Source organism: Chlorocebus sabaeus, chromosome 24 (genome assembly GCF_047675955.1).
Source record: "Chlorocebus sabaeus isolate Y175 chromosome 24, mChlSab1.0.hap1, whole genome shotgun sequence".
Classification (NCBI taxonomy): domain Eukaryota; kingdom Metazoa; phylum Chordata; class Mammalia; order Primates; family Cercopithecidae; genus Chlorocebus; species Chlorocebus sabaeus.
In genome coordinates this window covers 80,116,977-80,138,258 of record NC_132927.1, presented here as the reverse complement: position 1 = coordinate 80,138,258, position 21,282 = coordinate 80,116,977, and the positions used below count along the sequence as shown (strand labels likewise).

The 21,282-nt window shown below is 56.4% G+C and overlaps 2 protein-coding genes across 5 annotated transcripts in view; one reads left to right on the top strand and one right to left on the bottom strand.

Annotated features, from left to right (window-relative positions):
* Positions 1-2,454, top strand: part of PPP1R13B (protein phosphatase 1 regulatory subunit 13B) — a 122,342-nt gene extending 119,888 nt beyond the window's left edge. For both annotated transcript variants that reach the window (XM_007987958.3, XM_007987959.3), the window contains exons 16-17: positions 16-215; positions 1,011-2,454. In XM_007987958.3, the coding sequence (XP_007986149.3) occupies positions 16-215; positions 1,011-1,052 (242 nt within the window). In that variant the 3' untranslated portion in view covers positions 1,053-2,454. The remainder of the gene's footprint in view (positions 1-15; positions 216-1,010) is intronic.
* An 88-nt stretch (positions 2,455-2,542) lies between these two features.
* On the bottom strand, positions 2,543-21,055 carry ZFYVE21 (zinc finger FYVE-type containing 21). 3 transcript variants are annotated; one of them, XM_007987951.3, is made up of 8 exons: positions 20,854-21,055; positions 9,290-9,340; positions 8,240-8,408; positions 7,190-7,265; positions 6,991-7,082; positions 6,328-6,381; positions 3,439-3,581; positions 2,543-3,219 (listed from the first exon to the last, which is right to left on the bottom strand). In XM_007987951.3, the coding sequence occupies exons 1-8, from the start codon at positions 20,989-20,991 to the stop codon at positions 3,184-3,186; spliced, it is 759 nt and encodes a 252-aa protein (XP_007986142.1). In that variant the 5' UTR covers positions 20,992-21,055; the 3' UTR covers positions 2,543-3,183. The 3 variants fall into 3 exon arrangements, with proteins under 3 accessions (XP_007986142.1, XP_007986145.1, XP_007986144.1); XM_007987954.3 differs by lacking the exon at positions 6,328-6,381 and having other exon boundaries at positions 20,854-21,053; XM_007987953.3 differs by lacking the exons at positions 3,439-3,581; positions 6,328-6,381.
* Between the last annotated feature and the right edge of the window lie 227 nt (positions 21,056-21,282).

Sequence of the window (21,282 nt, the reverse complement as noted above, 5' to 3'; positions counted from 1 at the left end):
GCTCTCTGGTTCCAGGGGTGCAGGAAAAGCTGGGTGTGATGAACAAAGGTGTGGTGTATGCTCTGTGGGACTACGAGGCCCAGAACAGTGATGAGCTGTCCTTCCACGAAGGGGACGCCCTCACCATCCTGAGGCGCAAGGACGAAAGCGAGACTGAGTGGTGGTGGGCTCGCCTTGGAGACCGGGAGGGCTATGTGCCCAAAAACCTGCTGGGGGTGAGCACTCAGGTTACGTACTGGGAAACCTGCTGTCCTTGTCTCTGTACATCATGTGGTCCTGTCATGCTGTGGGGCTGGGGAGGGAGGCTTTGCTTTTTCTGAGCCTCAGCAGCCCCCTGTGTATAGGGGGAGGTGCCTACTTGGCAGTGCTGGCATGAGACTCAGGCAGGGCCCCAGGAGGTTCCCCTGGCCATGCTGATGCTGTGGAGGCCGAGTGCCCCAGTGAGGGGCAGCTCAATGAGCTCGGTTCATGATGAACTTCAACAAGCAGCCCAGCTCACCCCACCCACACTTTCCCCAGTCTAGAAATCTCTGCAGCCTAGAAATTTCTCCATCGGAGGAGAGAGGTGGGAACGTGCAGGCTGCTAGCTCTGTGTTGGACTTGTGATTCCATCAGTCCTCTGGCAGAGGGAGCTGCCTCTGCTCTATGTGCCCTGCGGAGCTGCCAGGGGCTCCCTGTTGAGCCAAGGTTCCTGGCCAGGCAAACACAGCAGGGAGCCAGGCAGAGACCCTTGCCCAGGGGAGTTTATGACCTTGAGAGCCACAGACACTCACAAGTCTTTAGGTGGCATGAAGTGCTGTGAGAGAAATAGGATATTCTGGGGGTACGAGGCACATTTGAAAGGGGGCTGGGTGGGTCTCAGCATAGAGGTGCAGCTGAGCGTGGGCCTAAGGGAGAAGGGTGCTACACGGCTGTCCAGGGTGGCTGAGGTGAGGAGCAGGGGTCGGGTCTGGCTGGCCCTGCTCCCTATGTGTGGCTTCCTGTCCTGACGCGGCTCTGTTGCTTCCCAGCTGTATCCACGGATCAAACCCCGACAGCGAACGCTCGCCTGAACTTCCTTTTGGAGCACCGCATGGTCTTGCCAGCTACCAGGAGCCACTGAAGAGATTATTGTGCCGTTTTCCCAGGAAAGCTGAAGCTAGAAAATGGTCTTAATGGTGCTCACTTCAGCAGACAGCGTCCACAATGTGAAACCTACAGTTTCCAGGTGAGGCCCTTTCTCCAGTTTGCCCATAACTGGGAGAGGTACTTTCACCTCCAAGGACTGAATTTTGCCAATTACTATAAATCCAAATAAATACCTGCTTTCAAAACACCCACCCCTCTTGCCATTAAGAAGGTCCCATAACCCCTGGTTGGTTGCCAGTGAAGACGGAAGCTCTTACTGACTTGGCCCCGAGGCCATCACCCGCTCCAGCAGTGAACACTGTCCGTCGCTGTGAGGCCTGCTCCCCTGCGACAGCCTGCCTCCTGTCACTGAATCGGACACTCATCCTTTCTTACACTCCCCACACACGATCCTTCTTCCTCCCTTCATCACCAAAGGAGCCTCTGTATGGAAACGTGTCCAGTGTTGCCCGACGTGTATGCCTCCCAGCAGCCACTCTGCCTGGCCGCCTTGGGGGTTCTGCCTCCTGTTCCAGTTCACCTAAAGGCTGATTGTGCAGGCCCAGCACTGTGGCTGGACTGCCATGCCACGGGCACCAGGACCCCTAAGACCAAGTGACAATCGGAAGAGCCTCAGCGTATACTCTTCTCCTGTGATTTCACAGCCTCTCATGCTGCTCAGTGTGGTTCTCACCCCTGCAAGCTCAAATTCAGTTCTCTGAATGGAGTCAGGTGCTGGAGGCCGTGGCAGCGGAGGGTAGTCAGGGTTGGGGCTGGGGGTGGACTGGCGTGAGGGCAGACCAGGGCCAGGTAGACGGGGCTGTTTGGTGTCTGAAGGATGGCAGGTGCCTGGCATCAGGAGGGGCCGCCACCGAGGGGCAGCAGCTGGGGCAGAGGAGATGGGGTCAGGGGCCACCCCCCTCTGCTGATCTCCCTGCCTGGGCTGGCTGTGAGGACACCCCCTTTGTCCCAGGCCCAGCCTCAAGGCGAGGAGGGCGCTTCACTGAGCTGTGAATTGTACGTACAGGCTTTTTATATACCAAAAGTATTTTTTGACTAGACCATTCAAAGCTACCCGAACTATGTTGGAAATTTTTTTTCTCATTAAAATACAGGCCCTTAGGCTCTATTTTTCATGTATGAGTCTTGTGTGTAATTTATGTATAAATGTGTGTATAGAGTCACTGATGCAGCACTGTAGCCCATCACCCTGGAGCATTGACTGTACATAGTGTGGTGAAGAAAACTGAATGCCCTTGTAGAGCAGCCCGGCCACAGGAGCGTGGCCACTGCCACCCAACGCTGCTGACGCTGTGTAAATGTGCACAATAAACCCGTCTCACCCTGGCGGCTGTGAGTCTTGTTTCTGGAGCCAGACTGCGCTGCGGCACGAGGGTTCAGGTGATCTGGACGCAGGAAGGCGAGGCTTTGTCCGTATGTTCAAAATAGGTTTTAATCATAAGCTTTATATACAAATTGCTGTACAGTCATCTTAATAAAGTGAAATAGTGAGTGAAAAGTACAAAACACAAAGCCCCCACGTTCCCCTTAGTGAAGTATCAAAGGATCACTCACAGCCCAAAAGTCCAAAATTAGTGATAAGGTAAGTGGACAGTCTGTAAAACAGGCTAAGGCAAGTGCTGTAAACTGGCTATTAGAGGCGAGCAGGCTCTACTGCAGATCAGAAGCCTGAGTTCCTACTACCCAAACTGGTTCTGTGGAAGAGTTAAATGAAATGAATATCGATGGGCCAGAACCTTCTAGTAAACCTGGGAACTCATAAAAACAGTATATATTATGCTAAAAATAGTTTAGCAGTAGTGTAGCTCAGTCTCTCCCACCCCCAATTAAGTATTGACAATACACAAATTCTAAAACATGAAGCTGTTTAAAGCATTAATAAACTGTGAACATATTGCACTAGATAAGTGAACACTTCTGTTTCTCCAAATACATGAGTTGCATTTCCCAGCACAAGCAGGATTAATCCCTGTGGTGCACAAAGAGCAGGCTCTGCTGTTCCAAGCGACTCAGTCCTGGTGACCACACGTACTCCAAGCTCAGACCCACGTAGAGTTACTGGTCCCGAGATTCGTAGAGGAGCTTTGCAGCCTGCAGATCAGATAAGATCAACACAGTGAGACCTGCTTGGTCCTGTGCCTGGTGGAGCCAAGCCTGAGTGCATTTGAGGGGAGATGGCGTGGGCACCCCAGCCGAGGGGGAACAGATTGTGGGGATGGGGGTCAAATGGCAGGACACAGCTTCCTCTGGGAAAGGCAAGCTTTTGCTCTAAGCCAAAGGGCCCAGCCTCCCTGGCCTGGGCTCAGGTACCTTGTGCATGGCCACTAGCCACGCCACCGCCTGCCTCCTGCCCACATTCGCGTCCTCCACCGCTGTCAGCTTCAGCTGGGTCACACCCTCCGTCCCCGGCACTGTATACTGCAGGAACATGCCTGTGGCCCGTGCGTTGCCTCCTGGAGGAGGGAGACGAGGTAGGACAGCCCAAAGGAGACCCTGAGTGCCCAGGTGGTCACCAGCCCCAAGGTGGTGGTGGCCAGGACACCTTCCTAACCTTGTGCTGCTCCCAAGAGTAGCCTGGCGGTGAGGACTGGTGCTCAGGAGCACCCAGGGAACACCATCTCAGGCCTCTGAAGGGAGACCCCAAACTCACAGGGTAGGTGGGAGAGGGACAAAGACACTCAGCCGGGTGCCCCAGGGCTGGGGACAAACCACCAGAGCCGCATCACCACAAGAGGCCTCATTCTCCGCTAATTGAGGCGCTACTGTGCCCTGGGGCCTGTGGGGGTTCCTGCCTTCAGAGAACCCCCAGACAAAGACTGGCTCCTGCAGAGGTGCCCACCTGCACCCAGGGCTGGGGGAAAAGTGGAGGCCACCTCGAGAGTGCCCTTGCCACCGACAGGCCAAGCAGATGGTCAGGGTCACAGCTGGCCTCACACCCAGGAGTCGGAGGCCTCAGCCTCTGAGAAGCAGGGCCAGCACAGAGGGGATTGTCAGTACAAAGGCCCAGTGCCAGGGAAATGCCACCCCAGCCTGGTCACGGGCCATCTCCCCAGACCTAGCACCCATGTTGGGGACTGGTCTTTGGGACCCAGGCTCCCCATCTTTGGGCAGTGACCAGCTGATCCAGTGACAATGACTCAATTCCAGCACTTGTTCCAACAATGAACCACTCAAGAGAGCGACTCTTCAGGCAGGGCTGGAGTTGAAAGAGACCCATGGGATGCAGCCTCCCATGAACTTAATGACTTGGGAGGGAAGCCCAATCGTGAGCAATCGCTGACCTCTCGGGAGACCCCTCCATCAGACACACATCCCCCCATCAGCATCCAGGGCCGGCTCTTCTGCCGGTTGGTGGAGTGGGCCTCAAGGCTGCAGCTGGAGGCGCCGGAGGCCCCGGAACCACACTTCTCCTTTCTTCCTCCACCCCCACCCCTGCCCCCGAGACACAGTTTTTGTTCTTGTTGCCCAGGCTGGAGTGCAGTGGCACGATCTTGGCTCACCGCACCCTCCGCCTCCCGGGTTCTAGGGATTCTCCTGCCTCAGCCTCCTGAGTAGCTGGGACTACAGGCATGTGCCACCATGCCCAGCTTTTTTTTTTTTCTTTTTTTTGTAGTTTTAGGAGAGACAGGGTTTCTCCATGTTGGTCAGGCTGGTCTCGAACTCCCGATCTCAGGTACCCAACTCGGCCTCCCAAAGTGCTAGGATTATAGGCGTGAACCACCGTGCCTGGCTTTTTTTCTTTTTCTTTTTTTTTTTTTTGGAGTCTCTGTCACCCAGGCTGGAGTGCAGTGGTGGGATCTCGGCTCACTGCAATCTCCGCCTCCTGGGTTCAAGCGATTCTCCTGCCTCAGCCTCCCAAGTAGCTGAGACTACAGACGCCTGCCACCATGCCTGGCTAATTTTCATATTTTTAGTAGAGACAGGGTTTCACCATGTTGGCCAGGATGGTCTCGAACTCCTGACCTCAGGTGATCCACCCGCCTCAGCCTCCCAAAGTGCTGGGGTTACAGGCCCCCACCATGCCGGGCCTCTGGAACCACATTTTCATAAGCCCGGTTCTATGGTTAGGGCACACCCACCCAGCCCCCACACTGGGGAACCTTGCCTATCAGTGTAACGTCCTGCCTGGGCTCTAGAGCAGAGTGACCTGGCTCTGTCCACCGCCTGTGTTTGCTTGATAAAGCACCACTGGACCAAAGCCATGGCCGTCTGTCACCCTGTCTTCTGCAGCTGCCTCCACCATACCACGGCACATGTGGCTGGCAAAGGTTTACTATCCGGCTGTGAAAGAATGAGTGTGTGGCCTGCCCTACAGGGCCCAGGCTGGCAGGCGGTCCCCTGGCTGCCTTCAGGTCAGCGGACTGTTACTACTGTCCCCGCCCCCACTGGAAGACGGGGCTGGGGTCTGAAAGGCTCTACTGAGACTGCGCAGAGTGGGGCTCACTGCACCCCCCAAGCCACCACAAGGGGACACAGTGCCAGAAGCCCTGGGGAGGGTCAGCCCAGGAGAGCAGTCCCGGGGGCTCCATTGCCCCGGCCTCAGGAGCACTGGATGCCCCTAAGCACTGGCCTTCATCTGAGCCTCAGGCTCCCCAGGAGGAGGCAGGCAGAGAGGGGTGCTTGGGGTGACCCCCGCTTCTCCAGACCCTACCCTTCGCACCTGGGCATCTATACCACGCAGCCTGCTCAAGGCAACCAGCTTGACACCATCCCGGCTCCAAACACATCCCTGAGCTCAGGACGGAGGTGGCAAAACACTGGCCTGGGCATCTCACCTCATCATTCAGGAGGCTGACAGAAGCGCCAGGAGAGTTAGGGGTCCCAGGAGGCCACACTGAGCTGGGGAGCGCCAGGCCTCAGTGGGAAGGGCTAAGTTGGGAGAGGCTCCCGAGGGCAGGTGAGCACCCATGCCCCCTGGCCTCAGCCAGTTCAGGGCTGGCAGGTACTGACAGCTGTCAACTGCTGGGTAACCCTCCCCCCGAGACAGAACTGAGAAAGTACATCTGCTGCGGTATCTTCATTTATGCTTTAGAAACCCACGTACCAGACCCAACATCTCTCTTAAGTCAACCAGAAGAAGTGAATTCAGGTTTCACAAAGAACCCTGGCACGGACCACCCCATGGACAGAAGCCAGGTGGTGAGGGGAGGAATGGGCCCGCTGCATGCAGGGAGCCCCGGCGAGGAGGAAGAGGCTGACCTTCAGAGGCAGGCTGGCTCCCCAGGAGGCTGGTGTAAGCGTGAATGTCTTTTTCTATGGCAAGAAGGTGGGCAGGCAGTGGCGAGAAGGAGCACCCAAGAGCCGGTGAGAGAACGGAAGGAAAGCAACATGGGTTACGGCACGCGCATCTGTCAGCACAGTTTGCAGATAACAGGATGCGAGCTCCCCGTCAGCGGAGTTTAGTGGAGAGGCCCAGGCTGGGCCGAAGCTCACCAGGAAACGCACCAGGGGTTTGGTCTGTACAGACGCCTGCAGGAGGAGGGCTGAAGTGCTGGCTCCTGATGAGCCACCACTCAGACCTTTCTGGGGATCTCAGTTATTGCATTTGGGGCTTTATCCTTGATGTGAGTCCAACAATAAACGGAATGATACATTACAGCATTTAGAGCAGAGGAAATCATTACGACATGCTGAGGCAAATTTCCCTTTGCTGTCTTACGGTTTAAGTCTCCACTCACCTGGCGAGTTCTAAAGCCACTGAGTAAACACACGCCCCCCAAAGAGGAAAGGCAGGCTGTCCTGGAGACCCAGCAGACCCCGTTCCTCAGGGTGGCTGCCTGATCCCAAAAGTGGACGCTCCTCTTGTCACCCATGCATGGCACCAAACCCTCCTGGCTTAGGAAAGGACATGCTGGCATTTACCTCCAGGAGGGAAGCCTTCTGTGAGGAGCTGCACGGTGGAAATGTGCACAATTTCGATTTCATAGTGGCTGTCTCCATCCAGAAACAAGTATCTACATCAAATAAAAGTGTCCAAATCGGGTCACTCTCAGGCTCAGTGCCACCGAGGTTCCCGGTCTGTGACAATGCTGCCCCGTGCCAAGCAGGATCTGGCTCTTACCTCTGGTTATTGGAAAGACGACAAATCATAGTTTCGGGTTTTTCTGAGTTTCCAAACGTGACGAGGAAGGTGGCTCCTTGGGAACACAAAAGCAAACATGAGAACAGGGTCTGCTTTTCCACCTAACCCTTCCCACGAGTACCAGTAGGAGACACATGCACAGAGGACAGAGTGAAAACATCAAGAAACAAACCACAGCTTTGTTCTAAGGACCTCTTCAGCTGAGCAAAAAGGCAGTCATGGATCAAAGGTTTAAGAGGTAAACGAAAAGGTGCTGCTCTAAACAGGTTCTGCTTGCTTACAAAGCTCCTAGAAATTTTTCTACATCCTTCAAAGGATGCAGGGAATCTATCACCAAGGTCCAGATCAAAGAACAATACACCCCTCTGCTCGCAGGTCCTAAGAGCTGGCAGGACCAAGACAGCAGAAAGGAAGCACAACAAAGCCCGCTGTCCAGCCAGGGACCGCGCCCGTTTCACACAGGCCGGAGCTGTGGGCGGGAAGGCAGGTGCTCCCAGACCCCATGGCGGGCAAGCTGGGGACAGGAGGCTGGGACGGCAGTGGCCAGAGGTGGGCGGGCAGTGGGGAGAAGGCGCTGCTCAGAGATTCCAGGGAGGCACAACATAAGCCCCCGGAGAACGCCCTTCTCCCACACCAGGTCCCCAGAGATGGCTCAAAACCGGGTCTGCATCGTGCTACCGGGCAAAGGTCTACGGACCCTCATCGAGGAGCCATGGTGGTCGCAAAGGCCCGAGCGCCGGCGCCGGGTTCCACCTGGGGGAGGTGCTGCCTGGGCCCAGGGCCTCCCCTCCCACCTGATGGACGTGCCCAGCGGCGTCAGCACCAACATTTTAGACGACATTCCGTCTCTGAAGAGAAGGGAAGGCTCTATAACTGCTTCTAAACGAATCCAGAAGAAAACAGGGAAGGGAGGGAAGGCGAGAGAACGTCAAAGAGAAGCAGAACGCCCTGTGCACAGCCCACAGCATCGCCACAGACACGAGGAGCCGGCTGGCGGCGCGCGCAGGACTGCAGGACCCGCGTCCTTACCGCTCAGGAGCACTTTGAGCTGCTTGTCGTAGAACTCCGCCTCCTTGTGGGACACCAGGGCGCACTCCGCGCACTGCCGCACGGGGTCCACAAAGCACATGCGCCGCAGCGGCACCTTCTGGCTGCAGCACCTGTCGCAGAAGCACTTCCCGCAGCGGCGACAGTGGTGCTGGGCAGATGCGGGAGGATTGGCAGTGAGGAGGGGCAGGGGACAAGCGGCCCCGGGTGTGGACCCTGCTGGCCTGGCACTGCCCGGGCCGCGCCTAAACGCGAGGCCCCCGTGCTGGCCGCTGCACACGCGCACCTCCTGATGCCAGCCCCTGGGCTCCCCACCACACAGCAGGGCTTCACCTCACCTGGGAAATGAGGCCCTTTTTTCAAAATTGTGGATCAAAATGGCTGTTTTTCAGCTTTCTTTCAACCACCCAAGTCTTACTGCTTAGGACGCCCTCAGGCCTCGGGACGCCATGAGCTGGGCACACATTAGGGGCAAGACACTTCGCGACGGCAAAGCAGGACAGGGCAGGGTAAGAGGTAGGTGCACAGGCCTCGCAAGCTGCATCCCCACCCCATGGCATCCAGCAGAATCAGCCCAGTCACTTTCCACGGAAACAGGGCATGGCTGACACTCAAAACGAGCCATAATGGCTGGGTGCGGTGGCTCACACCTGTAATCCCAGCACTTTGGGAGGCTGAGGTGGGAGGATCATCTGAGGTCAGGAGTTCTAGACCAGCCTGGCCAACATGGTGAAACCCCATCTCTACTAAAAATACAAAAATTAGCTGGGCATGGTGGTGGGCGCCTGTAATCCCAGCTACTCAGGAGGCTGAGGCAGGAGAATACCTTGAACCCGAGAGGCAGAGGTTGCAGTGAGCCGAGATGGAGCCACTGCACTCCAGCCTGGGCAACAAGAGCAAAACTCCGCCTCAGAAAAAAAAAAAAAAAAAAACGAGCCACAAAATGACATCCGTCCCCTGCCAGAAGGGGCAGCTGTCCTGTTGGGGCCCCTCCCCTCTTCCCGCCACCCCCACTCAGCAGCCTCAGCTCACCTTTCTGGTGAGAAAGTCAAACTTGGCGTCACACTGCATACATCTCCGACACTAGGAAAGAGACGACAAAGCGTTAAAACCCAGCTTAGTCACTCACCATGTCGCTGGGGCAGGACCCCGGGCTGCTGAGAAGGCTGGGCCCTGCTACCTCCCCCCACACCCAAGCGGCCTGAGGCAGGCAGGCTTGTGACGCAGGACGGTGGACTGGTCGCCTGTGCCCAGGCTCCAGAGCCAATGCAGTGGGGTGCAGGCTGCTCTGAGGCCTGCAGGAGATGCACCCAGCGTACCCATGGGGTCTGGGCCTGAGGTGGGCTTGGGGTTTGGCTGTCTCGCAGCAGAGAGTGCATCCCGGCATTTCAGGTCCCTCCACACTGGACCCAACAGCCGTTCACCTTAGCAACACCTTTCTGGCCCTGGTCCTGTTACTGGAACCAAAGAGCAACGCCGTGAAGAGACTAGGAAACCCACAGCAGGAGCCAACCTAAACCCCTAAACCAGGGAAGGCTGTGCTAGCACCCACTTCACAAACGAGGCGGGCATGGGGACCTGCTGATTCTGGGGCTGCGCGCCAGCTGGCAAAAGTCCAGGTACCTGAGACATAAAGCCGATTATTCTGGTTCTTTACTTGGAGTCCTGCTGTGCGTGCCCTGACCCCCGCCTGTGAAGGAACCCCTGGAAGCAGCTGAAGCACACACAGGCTGGTGTGTGTCACGGGGACGCACGTCAGACCTGGGGACGCCCTGAAGATGCTTCCTCAACTGGAGGACCCAGGCGCAGAGAAGCTCCGAGACGCACAAGCCAGGGCTCCCAAGGCTGGACTTTCTTGGCAAACACAGTTCTCTGCACACAGAATGTACAAACGCAGACAGAAACAGGACGGTGACTGGGCTCAGGGCCCACCAGGAATTCTGACCACACAAGACCTGGGAACTGGGCAGGTGGCCATGGGGCTCACTTTCTCCAAGGGGTCACAGCAGGCCTGAAGCCCCATGGCAAGGTGGTGCTGTCCTGGCACTGAGGATGCCCTCTGGGAAGACGTCCTCCTATGCCTCACCACAGCAGCCAGGAGGCAACCATCCTGAGGGCGGGGCTATTTCTGCTGAGTTGGAATCACATCTGAAGTTTCTTCAGCTGCCTCACTAGAGCCTCAGAATTACCCTTGAAATTATCTAACGGGCTGGGCGCGGTGGCTCATGTCTGTAATCCCAGCACCTTGAGAGGATGAGGTGGGCGGATCACCTGAGCCCAGGAGACCAGCCTGGGCAACATGGTGAGACCCCATCACTACCAAAAGAAAAAAACAAAATTAGCTGGTGTGGTGGTGCACACCTGCAGTCCCAGCCACTTGGGAGGCTGAGGTGGGATCACTTGAGCCCAGGAGGCAGAGGTTGCAGTGAGCTGTAATCACGCCACTGAACTCCAGCCTGGGTTACAGAATGAGAGCCTATTCCAGGAAAAAAAAAAAAAAAATTGTCTAACGGCTGTTCAGGGGGCCTCATTTCATGTTTAATACCCAGAGTCCCAGAGTGATGGCCAGGTGCCACTGAAATCCAGGGGACCGCAGACCCTGTGGCCATCTGCTGGGCGTTGTTAGGTCACTGTGGCCATAAGGAAATAAAGAAGTATGTTCTCTTTACGAAGCTGTGGCAGTCACACCAAGAGCGCTGTGCCCAGGAGGGAGAGAGAGGAGGCGCGGTGGCCCGGCCTAGCTGTGAGTGTGGTGCCTGGTGCACACCGGCAGGGCTTGGTCAAGGCTAGTGGAGAAGGCGCCTTCTTCATGAATTGTTTCAAACAAACGCACACCGCCTGGGCCTATGGAGCATATAACCCCTGTTGGGGCAGAAGGGACTTGGGGCCTAGCTCCAGCCTGGCAGGGAAGCCTATGGGCCTCGGGGTGGCCAGAGCCTTTCATATGTGGGGAACAGGTTAAGTTTGACACCTCAACACAGGAGAGCAGGGTGACCCGGAAGATGCCAGATGGCAAAGAAGCCCTCTGCAGCCTGTGCACCTCAGATGCTTGGTCGGTCTAAGGGTGAAGGTGGAATTGAAATCAATCACTTAGAAATAAAACAGATTTAAGATGCTCCCTCAATTTCCACTGCTTCACTTGACTAGACAAAAAAATTATCACCAAAGCGCAGGGTACGTTTACCAAGCACCCAGAGACACACATGTGGTGGTCTATGCTGAAGCCCCCAACTGACGCTGCGCTCTGAGCCCCTGCCAGGAGGCCCTCACTGAAGAGGCCACAAGCCCGAGGCCACGCCCCACTGTGGGCAGCCATGGCCACCCGGCCAACTCCTTAGAAGAACCAGCCAGGCCTCCAAGCTCCCGTGAGGGCTGCAGAGACCTCAGGACTGGCCACAGCCCAGCTTCTTGCAGAAGCCCCAGATGGAGCGCGGCCCAGTGAGGTGCCTGCTCGTGCACGACCACCACAGAGCCTGCTTCTGAGGGGCCCAGGTCCCAGCTGTGCCTGCCGCCTCCACTTAGAACAGCAAGCCGGATGCGTTTACCACTTGCAGGGGGTTCCTAGCTCGAACCTCCTCATGACCACGGGACGAAGTCACCGTGAACACGCTCGCCCTCAGGACCAAAGGCACGGAACTCCCAAACCTCAGCTGGGAAGGCTCCGTCCTGGCCTGGCTGCCTCCTGCTCACTCCAGATGGCAGGGGGGCCCTGACACCGGCATGAGCGCAGCATGAGGATGCTGCCATCACCGCCGGCTCCCCCGCTCTAACAGCAGGGACTCCAATCCAAGGGGAAGACATTCAGACCTGCTCTGAAGGAAATCTGTGCCACTGTGCATTCTTTTAACAGCGTAAAGGACACTTTTGCCATGAAAATGGTGGTCCGCGGATTCGGTGAGCCGGTACAGCCTTTTTCAAAGCTGGGCCTCGGTGCTGCCCACCCACTCCCCAACAGGCCCTTCAGCAGCACATGGGGGCTGTGGGACCCAGGACGCCTCGCCTCCCTCAGCTTCATGAGAACAAGACCCTCGTGCTCTGGGGCCCTTGGTAAGGATGAAACAAGAAGGTCCCAGCGAGGCTGCCGCCTGGTGTGACCAGCACACCCCACTTTGGTCCTCGCTGTCAGAGACCTAGGTGGCAGGTGGTGAGCTAGAAACAGGTGTGGGTTAAATGAACCAGCGACCGAATGGTGTGACTCAAAGGGGTCCTCTTGGAGAGGTGGAGGGTCTTTTTGCATCTGATGATTAAGGACTCGGATGAATATTGACCAAGAATCATCCACGTTCAAAGCACAGTAATACTCAAAAGAGATGTAAGAGAAGACCTTCGCTCCATGAAAAGTCCCCTTTTCCCTTCTGGGGGAAGGAGGGGCCCCCAAACGAGACCAGGAATTACCTGGCGAGCATAAACTGAGGGCCTGAAGTCTCAAAAAGGAGGCAGACTGGAGGTGGCCACAGCATTACCAAGCCACACACGAGTTCAAACGTCTTATCTAACGCGACAGCCGCCTCAGAGCTCCATCAAGGACGGACTGGCTGTGTTGGCACCAACAAGCAGCTGACAGGGCTCGGCCCCTCGGTAGGAAAGCCGCTCCCACACGCATGGCACTGTTCCAGCCCAACTCCGGGCCGGCAAACACTGCTGCGGCTGATTCCACAACAAGGCAGGCAAGGACTGTGGGGGCACCAGGGCCGAGCACCTTCTGAAACACAGGCCCCTGGGTCTGAGCCGCGGTGGGGACCTGGTGGCCGCCCAATCCTCCAGCGCCTCTGACATGGCTGCACAGCCTCCCTGGGGTCTGGGGGGACCAGCCATGGATCCTCCACCACCCTGCCCTGATCCTCTCCCTCACAGGCATGGGGACTCTCCCCTGCCCTGCACCCCTCCTCTGGGAAGTCCAGCCCCTTCTCTGAGCCCCAGAAGATGTCGGTGCGGAGGAGTTGCTCCGATGTGGTGCCGTCACAGCCGCCACCCTCACCGTGTCCCCGCCACCCTGCGCTCTGCAAAGGCAGGGCCTCCCTCCAGCCTACGGGACCCACACACGCAGCACAAGAAGCCTGCGGCCCCTCCACAGGGGGCTCAGAGACAGCCCACATCGGGTGCCAAGTGCCCACTGTGCTTAGTTGGCAAAACAGAGTCTGGTGGTCCTGGGACTCTGCAGATGCTTCTGGAAGGACTCCTCTGGGGTCCACAGCCACATGTGTGGGAGCCTCACTGGGGGAGGACAGAGGTCCCGGTTGTGGCGCACATCAGGGGCCCTTCAGACGCCATTCTGCAGCAAGGACTGGCCCCTCGTGACCCACACGAAGGCCTCATCCCTGCCGAGTTCCATGTCGCCACTGCCCCAACTCAGGCAGGTCCTGAGCTTTATGAGATCCCACGACCAGCCTTTTTCTGTTTCCCTTTGCTTTTAAGCTGCTTCCTGGACTTGGAAACCAGGTCTGGCCCGCCCCAGCCTTCTGGAAGCATCTACAAAGTCCAGCTCACAGCGCTGCCAGGGGCTCCCTGCCCACAGGCTATGGGCATGGTCTGACTGTTCCCCACCCTCACTGTGCTGCGGCCCAGCCCTGCCATTGCCCTCGAATGGGCCTGTTGGTTCCGGAACGCTCTGCCCGCTATGCGGTGGCACAGTCCCTGCCTCTGTGTGGTGGTCCCTTCCCTGACCCCAGACGTCCACTAGCCACAGAATCCACTAGAATCTGCTAGAGAAGGCTTCACGAGGGTTTTAACTCTGAGCTTAAGCAAACACAAAGCCACGTTATCACCAGGTTCCAGTGAGAATAACTGTTGACGCTCTCTCCGTGGTGACCCTGGCCCACAGTGCCCGACAGGAGGGGGTGTCCTCTCAATATTCTCAGCAGATGGTGCTGACAGAGGACTGCTTTTCACATTTACTGTGTAGTCTGTGTTTGGGCAAGTTGAAAAGCCAATTTCTAAATATAAGACCACACTGCTGGAGCAGTGGCTCACGCCTGTAATCCCAGCACTTTGGGAGGCTGAGGCAGGAGGATCACTTGAGCCCAGGAGTTTAAGACTAGCCTGGGCAACACAGCGAGACCCTGTCTCTAGGAACATTTTTTTTTTTAATGAGCCAGGCGTGGTGGTGCACACCTGTAGTCCCAGCTACTTGGGAGGCAGAGCTGGGAGGATGGCTTGAGCCCAGTTCATATCACTGCACTCCAGCCTGGGAAGCAGAGTGAGACCCTGTCTCAAAAAAAAAAAAAAAAAAAAAAAAGAGACAGACCACCCCTAGGATGTGCTCCCTTAAAAATATAAGTGATCCAGAAGTTTATTACTCTAAATAACCAATGAGCTTAGATGTATAAATTTTTAAATAAGGTAATTTCCTATTGATTATATTAGTGAAAGAAATTTTAAAAATTATCAGTAGAGCAATTTAATATGAAATAAAGCAATGGATGAAGATATAAGGTAAAACTACTGCCAAATGCCTACCCCATCATAAACACGCTCCACAAAGGAAGCACAGGCACAGCAAGCCGGGCACCAGACCAGGCTCCCACCAGCGCCTCCTTTAATTGGACCCAGCAGCTCTGATGTTCAGTGAAACAGCTATTTTAGGAGCTAGGGAGAATACACCAAAGCCCAGAAACCAAGTGTGATTCATCTGTTTCCACCGTAGGTGGCCGGCGGTGTCTGGAATGCCAGCCTCTCAGTCTGTGTCACATCCCAGGTACACACGTGCCACCACCAGGGTGGGCTGGGGCAGACTTTCAAACCAGCACATTCGCCGGGGAAACCAAAACCTCCAAGAACAACCCAATAAAGCAGGCCTCAAGACATTTAGTGAGGAAAATGAATAAATAAATAATAAAGATGTTTAGTGAGGGCCACGAGGCCAGAGGTGCAGCCTGTGACAAACACACAGAGACGAAGAGGGAGAGTGAGGCAGGGTCAGCTCGGGCAGTGACCCTAATAACACCCATCTGCTGCCCGACCCTCTTGCCCAAGCCAACCAGAAAAGCCTGCTAAGGACAGACACTGCCCCCCGGGATGGACGGCGGGGCCCAAGTGCTCTCCAGGAGCCCTCTGTGCCCTGTGCAGTGGCATCACAGAGGCAGCCTCCGCCCAGGCCTCTCTGGGGGGGGAACTCACTTCCACAGGAGGCCTCCACGGCCACCTTGCAGGGCCCAGCACAGGCTGGGTGGGTAGCTGCATGGACACAGAAGGAGCTGTCTCAAGGGAAGTGGGGCTAAGAGGGAGTGAGGACCAGGGCAGGCGCATGTAGACAGCTCCCAGTGAAATTTCGGAACACACTTCCCCTGGCTACCTATAGGAGTCAAAGCCCTTGGCGCTTGTCCACTCCTTGCTAGTCCAGTAAACCAACAACTGACTCACACCCACCCTGCCAGATGACATGCTCGGAGGTGGTCAAGGCAGATGCCATAAACTAAGCTTCCCAGTGGGTAAGCAAGCAATGAAAGAAGAAACCAGGCCAGGCGTGGTGGCCACACCTGTAATCCCGGCACTTCGGGAGGCTGAGGTGGGAGGACTGCTTGAGCTCAGGAGTTTCAGACCAGCCTGAGCAACATAGCACGACCCTGTCTCTACAAAATAAAACCTAAAAATTAGCTGGGCGTGGTGGCGGGCGCCTATGGTCCCAGCTACTCGGAAGGCTGAGGCAGGAGAATCGCTTGAACCTGGGAGGCGATAGTTGAAGTGAGCCGAGATCGCGCCATTGCACTCCAGCCTGGGCGACGGTGAGACTCCGTCTCAAAACAAGAGAGAAATCATGAAACCCATCGTTCCTCCACGGTGGGAGCAGACACCAGCACAGAGCTCCTTAGAGACCTGCAGGTCGAGACCCACTCCCCCACTCTAATGCAACAGCAACAGCCCCTCGAGGGTCACAGGGCAGCTCCTCAGAACCAGCACCCGGCCCACCTGCCAAGAGTGGGGTTTGACAGCACGCAAGAAACCAAAAGCGCCTCCACCCTCAATGTCAGTATCATCTGTAAGCATAGTTTAGGGAGTTTAAATGGATGTTCAAGAAAAGTTACCATAAAAAGAACCAAATTTCAGGACATATGCCTGCCCTCCCTTTGAGGCTGGGATGACAAAGGACAGTCAGGCCCCACCACGCACTGAGCTCCCACACTACAGTGAGAAGTGTCACCCATTGGCTGGTGGGGCTCCCACAGTCAACTAATTCTCAGGCCCCCAAGAACTCGTCAATCAGAAAACAATTTAAATACATGTATCAATGCACCTTTAGTGAAAGACAATCATGTTTAAATGGTAGAGCATAACTCCTACAAACAGAAAAGGAGCCCATGTCAAAGATTCAACCCATTAGTTAATGAGAGAACCAATAAGATTAAAAACCCAGTTCCAAGGAGGACCCAAAGAGCAGACATGGACACAGGCCATGAGGAAGGAAGACAGGAGTTGTAAACTGGCTCCTCCTCTCACGGGGACCCCGCGGTGGGGTGAGAGAGGGTGTCAGCTTCACCTCTGAGGGACAAAATCTACTTGCATCTCAGGGACTAGAAACATGTGCGTTACTATCAGTTTTCTAGAATTTTAAGCTGTCAGACAGTTTGAAGATGGTGACAGGTGCAGACACCGTGATCGCATCCTGGGAGGGCTACGCTAAAGGCGGCCTGGCCTCCCACAGGATGCCTGGGAATCGTTTTTTGTGGCTTCAAAGTCTCAGTTTTACCTAACATCAGTAAAAGCTCTCCAGCCTGGGTGACACAGCAACACCCTGTCTCAAACAAGAAAAAGATCTTAGCCAGCCACAGGGACCCTTGAGAAGCTCGCCGGTGTCCCTGGCAGTATCTCACGAGGCTGCTGGTTCCCAAACACCTGGTGGCCCCTGGCACCTCACAAGGGTGAGCCTTACCCAAGCGTTGAGATCCTGGAAAACAACTGTAAAACCCCCCACCCTGCAGTGTGCTGGGAGAGCCTTCCGCTGAGAACGACCCTCCCCATACAAGCCAGAGGAGATCACAGATGTCCCCATGTCCCCCTTGTTTACCTACAACAAGGCCCTCCAAATTCCCTTTCTCTGCCCCAGAAAACATGGGCCAGAAAATCCTCATGATCAACTGGAACACAAGTCCCTTATCTGGACTTTTTTTTTTTTTTTTTTTTTTTTGAGACAGAGTCTTGCTCTGTCGCCCAGGCTGAAGTGCAGTGGCACTATCTTGGCTCACTGCAACCGCCTCTTCCCAGTTCAAGTGATTCTCCTGCCTCAGTCTCCCGAGTAGCTGGGATACAGGCACACACCACCACACCGGACTACTTTTTGTATTTTTATTTTTATTTATTTATTTATTTTTGAGACAGAGTCTCGCTTGGTCACCCAGGCTGGAGTGCAGCGGCACAATCTCAGCTTACTGCAACCTCTGCGTCCTGGGTTCAAGTGATTCTCCTGCTTCAGCCTCCCGAGTAGCTGGAATTATAGGCACACACCATCATGCCCACCTAATTTTTATATTCTGGCCGCAGCTCTCTGATCTGCTGGAGGTCCTGACCCTCCACTGGCCCATCCCACCTCCCCAGCTTGATTCTTTCTAGCCTTGGCCACTCCTTCCTGCAAAAGAAAAGCCCTGTCCGGCCTGGCCTGTGAGACCCTCACAGAACTCAGGGTCCCCTGTTCTCCCTGCTGCACAGCCCCAGATGCCTCTAGCAACAGTCCTCACTTCAGATCTCTCCTCATCTGAGTCCAGGCTCGTGATCAGACACGCACGTGCTCTCTCCTCCCTGGTTCTGAATCTAGAGTATCCATCAAGGTGTTGACCCGCCAGCATGGAGCTGCGGTCACTGCTTCTGCCAGCGCCACGGATAGGAGGTGGGAGGGGTGTACATCGGCAACGATTTTAAGGATAAAACTCAGGATCTTAGCTGCTTATGATAAGCCCAGATGGCTGCACGCCCGGACCGCCCACCCCCAAGCCCACTGCCTTGCGTCAGTGTCGGATATTTGATGGCAGAGTGAGACAAGCCCCAGAGATCATCTGAGGCTTCCTTCACAGCCGCAAAGCACCTCTATCCAAACTGGTGTCGCACGAAGCTTTACACACCGCCTCTGCCTCCCCTGCCCCACAGGTTCTTGAGGAGGCACAGACTGGAGAAACGATTCTCAACTGGTTCTGCATCAGAGCTCCTTGAGAATCTGAGAGCTGCAGGCCACCTCTCTGAGAAAGGCACACATTCCCCAGGGGGGTTTGCAGCATTTTAAAGGGATAACCCTCATGGGCCCAAACTGATAAACCAGCCCAGGTCACGCACCTGGTATTCCGGAGCTGTGCAATGGGCTGGACTCAGACTCCCCTGGCTAAGGACAGAGCCAGAATGAAAATGGATCAACACGTTTACAGATATGACGATGATGCCAATTGGCACACGGCCACCAAGCCAAGGACAATGTTACCCACCTGCCAAGTTCTACCAAATTCTCCTCTCCCCATGACGAACCACCACAAATAAACCTACTTCCCACAACGGGTTATCTGCACATTTGAGTCACCTCCCGACAATCACCTTAGCAGCCCCAAGCACGAAGCCAGCACAGCATGGCTCAGTGTCCCCTTCAGCACCGCCACGTGCCTGCCAGGCAACTGTTACAGTAGTGTCCCCTCGAGCTATTGCAACTAAAGCTGGACTTTATTCCAAATCTTCCAGCCCTCACTGCCCCGTTCTAAGTTACTCCAGAACACTGTCTTTGGTCACTTCTGGCCTGTAAGACCATGCTCCAATAAAATTCACAAAACTCAAAGACAAAGTCCATCTTCACCAGAATGGTTTCTCTGTCCCCCAAGCCCGCCCAATGCTAGGACCTTCTTCAGCTGCTCACATCCCAATTAATCATCCAAACATGGTGGGGGGCTCTGGAGAGGCATCCTGCCACCACGTCAACATGGGAAGGAATCTTCTCTTCCACCTTGACTCAAGTGTTTCAACTCCACTCGGTCGGAAGTCACCGCGGGACTTCCACAGTGCCTCACCAGAGGTCACAAAGAAAGGTGGGGGAAAATGCTAAATGATTCAGCTGATACCAAAAGGGCTCTGGAAGAGAGAATGAAGGAGGGGAACACAGTGGTTAACTAAAAAACAGAACTGTAAGATCAGTGCATGTGTACAGTAGGGAGAAAGAAATTGTGCTTTGCTGGAAACTTCTGCCTCGTCTCGGCCACACTTTCTCACGTGCTCCATACGGTTCATACAGATGTGGAGTATTTCTGTGCTATTAAGAGTTCATTACACCATAAATACATACAATTTTCCCTTGTCAACTTAAAAGTAAAATTTTAAAAAGATGTCATAAGCGGATGATTAGGGGGAAAGTGTCTAAAAAGACTCCTTAGGGTGGCGATACTGGGGAGAGATGAGCAGCACTGGTCTCAACTCTTCAGGACACGCTTGCACACACTGTAGATGCTGAGACACTTCCCCAGTCACTCGAATTCCGTCCTGTCCCTGAGGCTCTGTGGCCGCCCACCCCCCACCAGGCCTCCGAGCAAACTTCAATGAACGCAGCCAATTAGTGCTACTTTGGCTTCTTGAACCTAGTTCCAACGTCTGCTTAGTTCTCTCACTGAGGGAATTAAACCAATCTGTAACATGTGTTAAGCATGAAAGTCATATTACAAAAATTATCTTTCTCCCCCAATTTTTTTTTATCGTGGTTAAAATCCACAGAACAGAAACTGGACACACCTGTTAGCGCACAGCCAGTGGGATTAAATGCACTCAGGGCCTTCCTAGCTGGCCAATGGGCTAGTGTGAGGCAAAGGCACCTCCGATCAGGTCACAGGGAACCCCGCGGGAGGCCCAGGGGACTGCCTGGCTCAGGGACCCCCCGCCCCGGCTCCAATTGCTGCAGGAGTGGCCTGGGCAACTCCCGCCGTGTCTGGGCCTAAGGGAAACGCGTGCAGATCTGCGGTCTCCTTCAAACTGTCCAGTGGGCGACTGCGATCTCGCTTCTGAGGTGGAGGGTGGTGTAGACGAAGGGGAAGTGGGGGCAGCCTGGCCCGCAGAGTGGGTCCTGGCCCTCCTCCAGGCCCGGCTTCTGAGCAGGAGATGGCTTCGGAACCCGCCACCCGCCCGAGGCACCGACGCCTTCCCCGATTCCCGGGCGGGACCCCTGCGGGGCCGCCGGCTCCAGCGCTTCGGCGGACAGCACGCCCCCTCCCTGCCGAGCCTGCGAGGAACACGCGCCGCCTTCCACTTTCTCGGGAGCGAGCCCCAGCTCTCCGGACGCAGCCCACACGCGCCAGCCCAGCACGAACCGGCCTCGGGCAGGGCCGCACCCACCCCCGGGGCCAGCCTGGGGCCAGCCCGCGCCCCGCACCCCGCCTCCCGGCGCCCGCCCTGGGCAGGTGCAGGGCCTCCTGCCCTCCCGGGACCCCCGCACCTGGACCCCGCGCGCCTCCCGCCCTCCCCGCGGGCGCAGGAGCCTGACGCGGCGGCCCGGGGACGCGGCCAACCTGGGGGAGAGTGGGGCGGGGGCCGGCTGGGGAAGGGGCCGCCCGGAGGCGGAGGGGGCGCCGCAGGAGCCCGGAAGCCCGCTGGCCGGGCCGGGGCGGCGGGGCTGGTCGGAGGCGCGGGCCAGGGCGACGGCCACCCACCTCCTTGTCCGGGACCCACTGCGGCTCCTCCAGGCCGAACGGGCTTCCGAAGGCGCGGTGCTCGGGCACCATGCGCAGGCCGCTAGGGGAGCGCACCAGCTTCTTGGCGTCGCGGCGCGCGGACACCTCGGAGGACATGACGCCGCCTCAGTCTCTCGGCCCGCGGCCCCGCACCCGGCCCCTCGCCCAGCCCGGGGCACCGCCCGCCCCGCCCCGCCCCGCCCCGGTCCGCTCGCGGCTGACAGCACCGGCGTCCAATCGCCAAGCCCGCCACGGAACGCGGACTAATCGGAGCTTGAACTCCGCCCCATCGCTGCCCTCTCCAATCCGCGTAAGGGCACCGCCCCTGCCACCCTGCGGTCAGTCACCAATCGGCGGCGAGGGCTGGCCCGGATGCGCTCCGCCCCTCTCAGAAAGATTGAGACTTTG

What these genes read in the sequence shown, in the direction of transcription:
- ZFYVE21 (XM_007987951.3), bottom strand. Translation starts at nt 20,991, where the DNA reads ATGTCCTCCGAGGTGTCCGCGCGCCGCGACGCCAAGAAGCTGGTGCGC. An exon ending in AGTGGGTCCCGGACAAGGAG is followed by an intron (nt 9,341 to 20,853) that starts GTGGGTGGCCGT and finishes TCTCTTTCCTAG; the next exon opens with TGTCGGAGATGTATGCAGTG. An exon ending in GCTCAAAGTGCTCCTGAGCG is followed by an intron (nt 7,266 to 8,239) that starts GTAAGGACGCGG and finishes TGTGTTCCCAAG; the next exon opens with GAGCCACCTTCCTCGTCACG.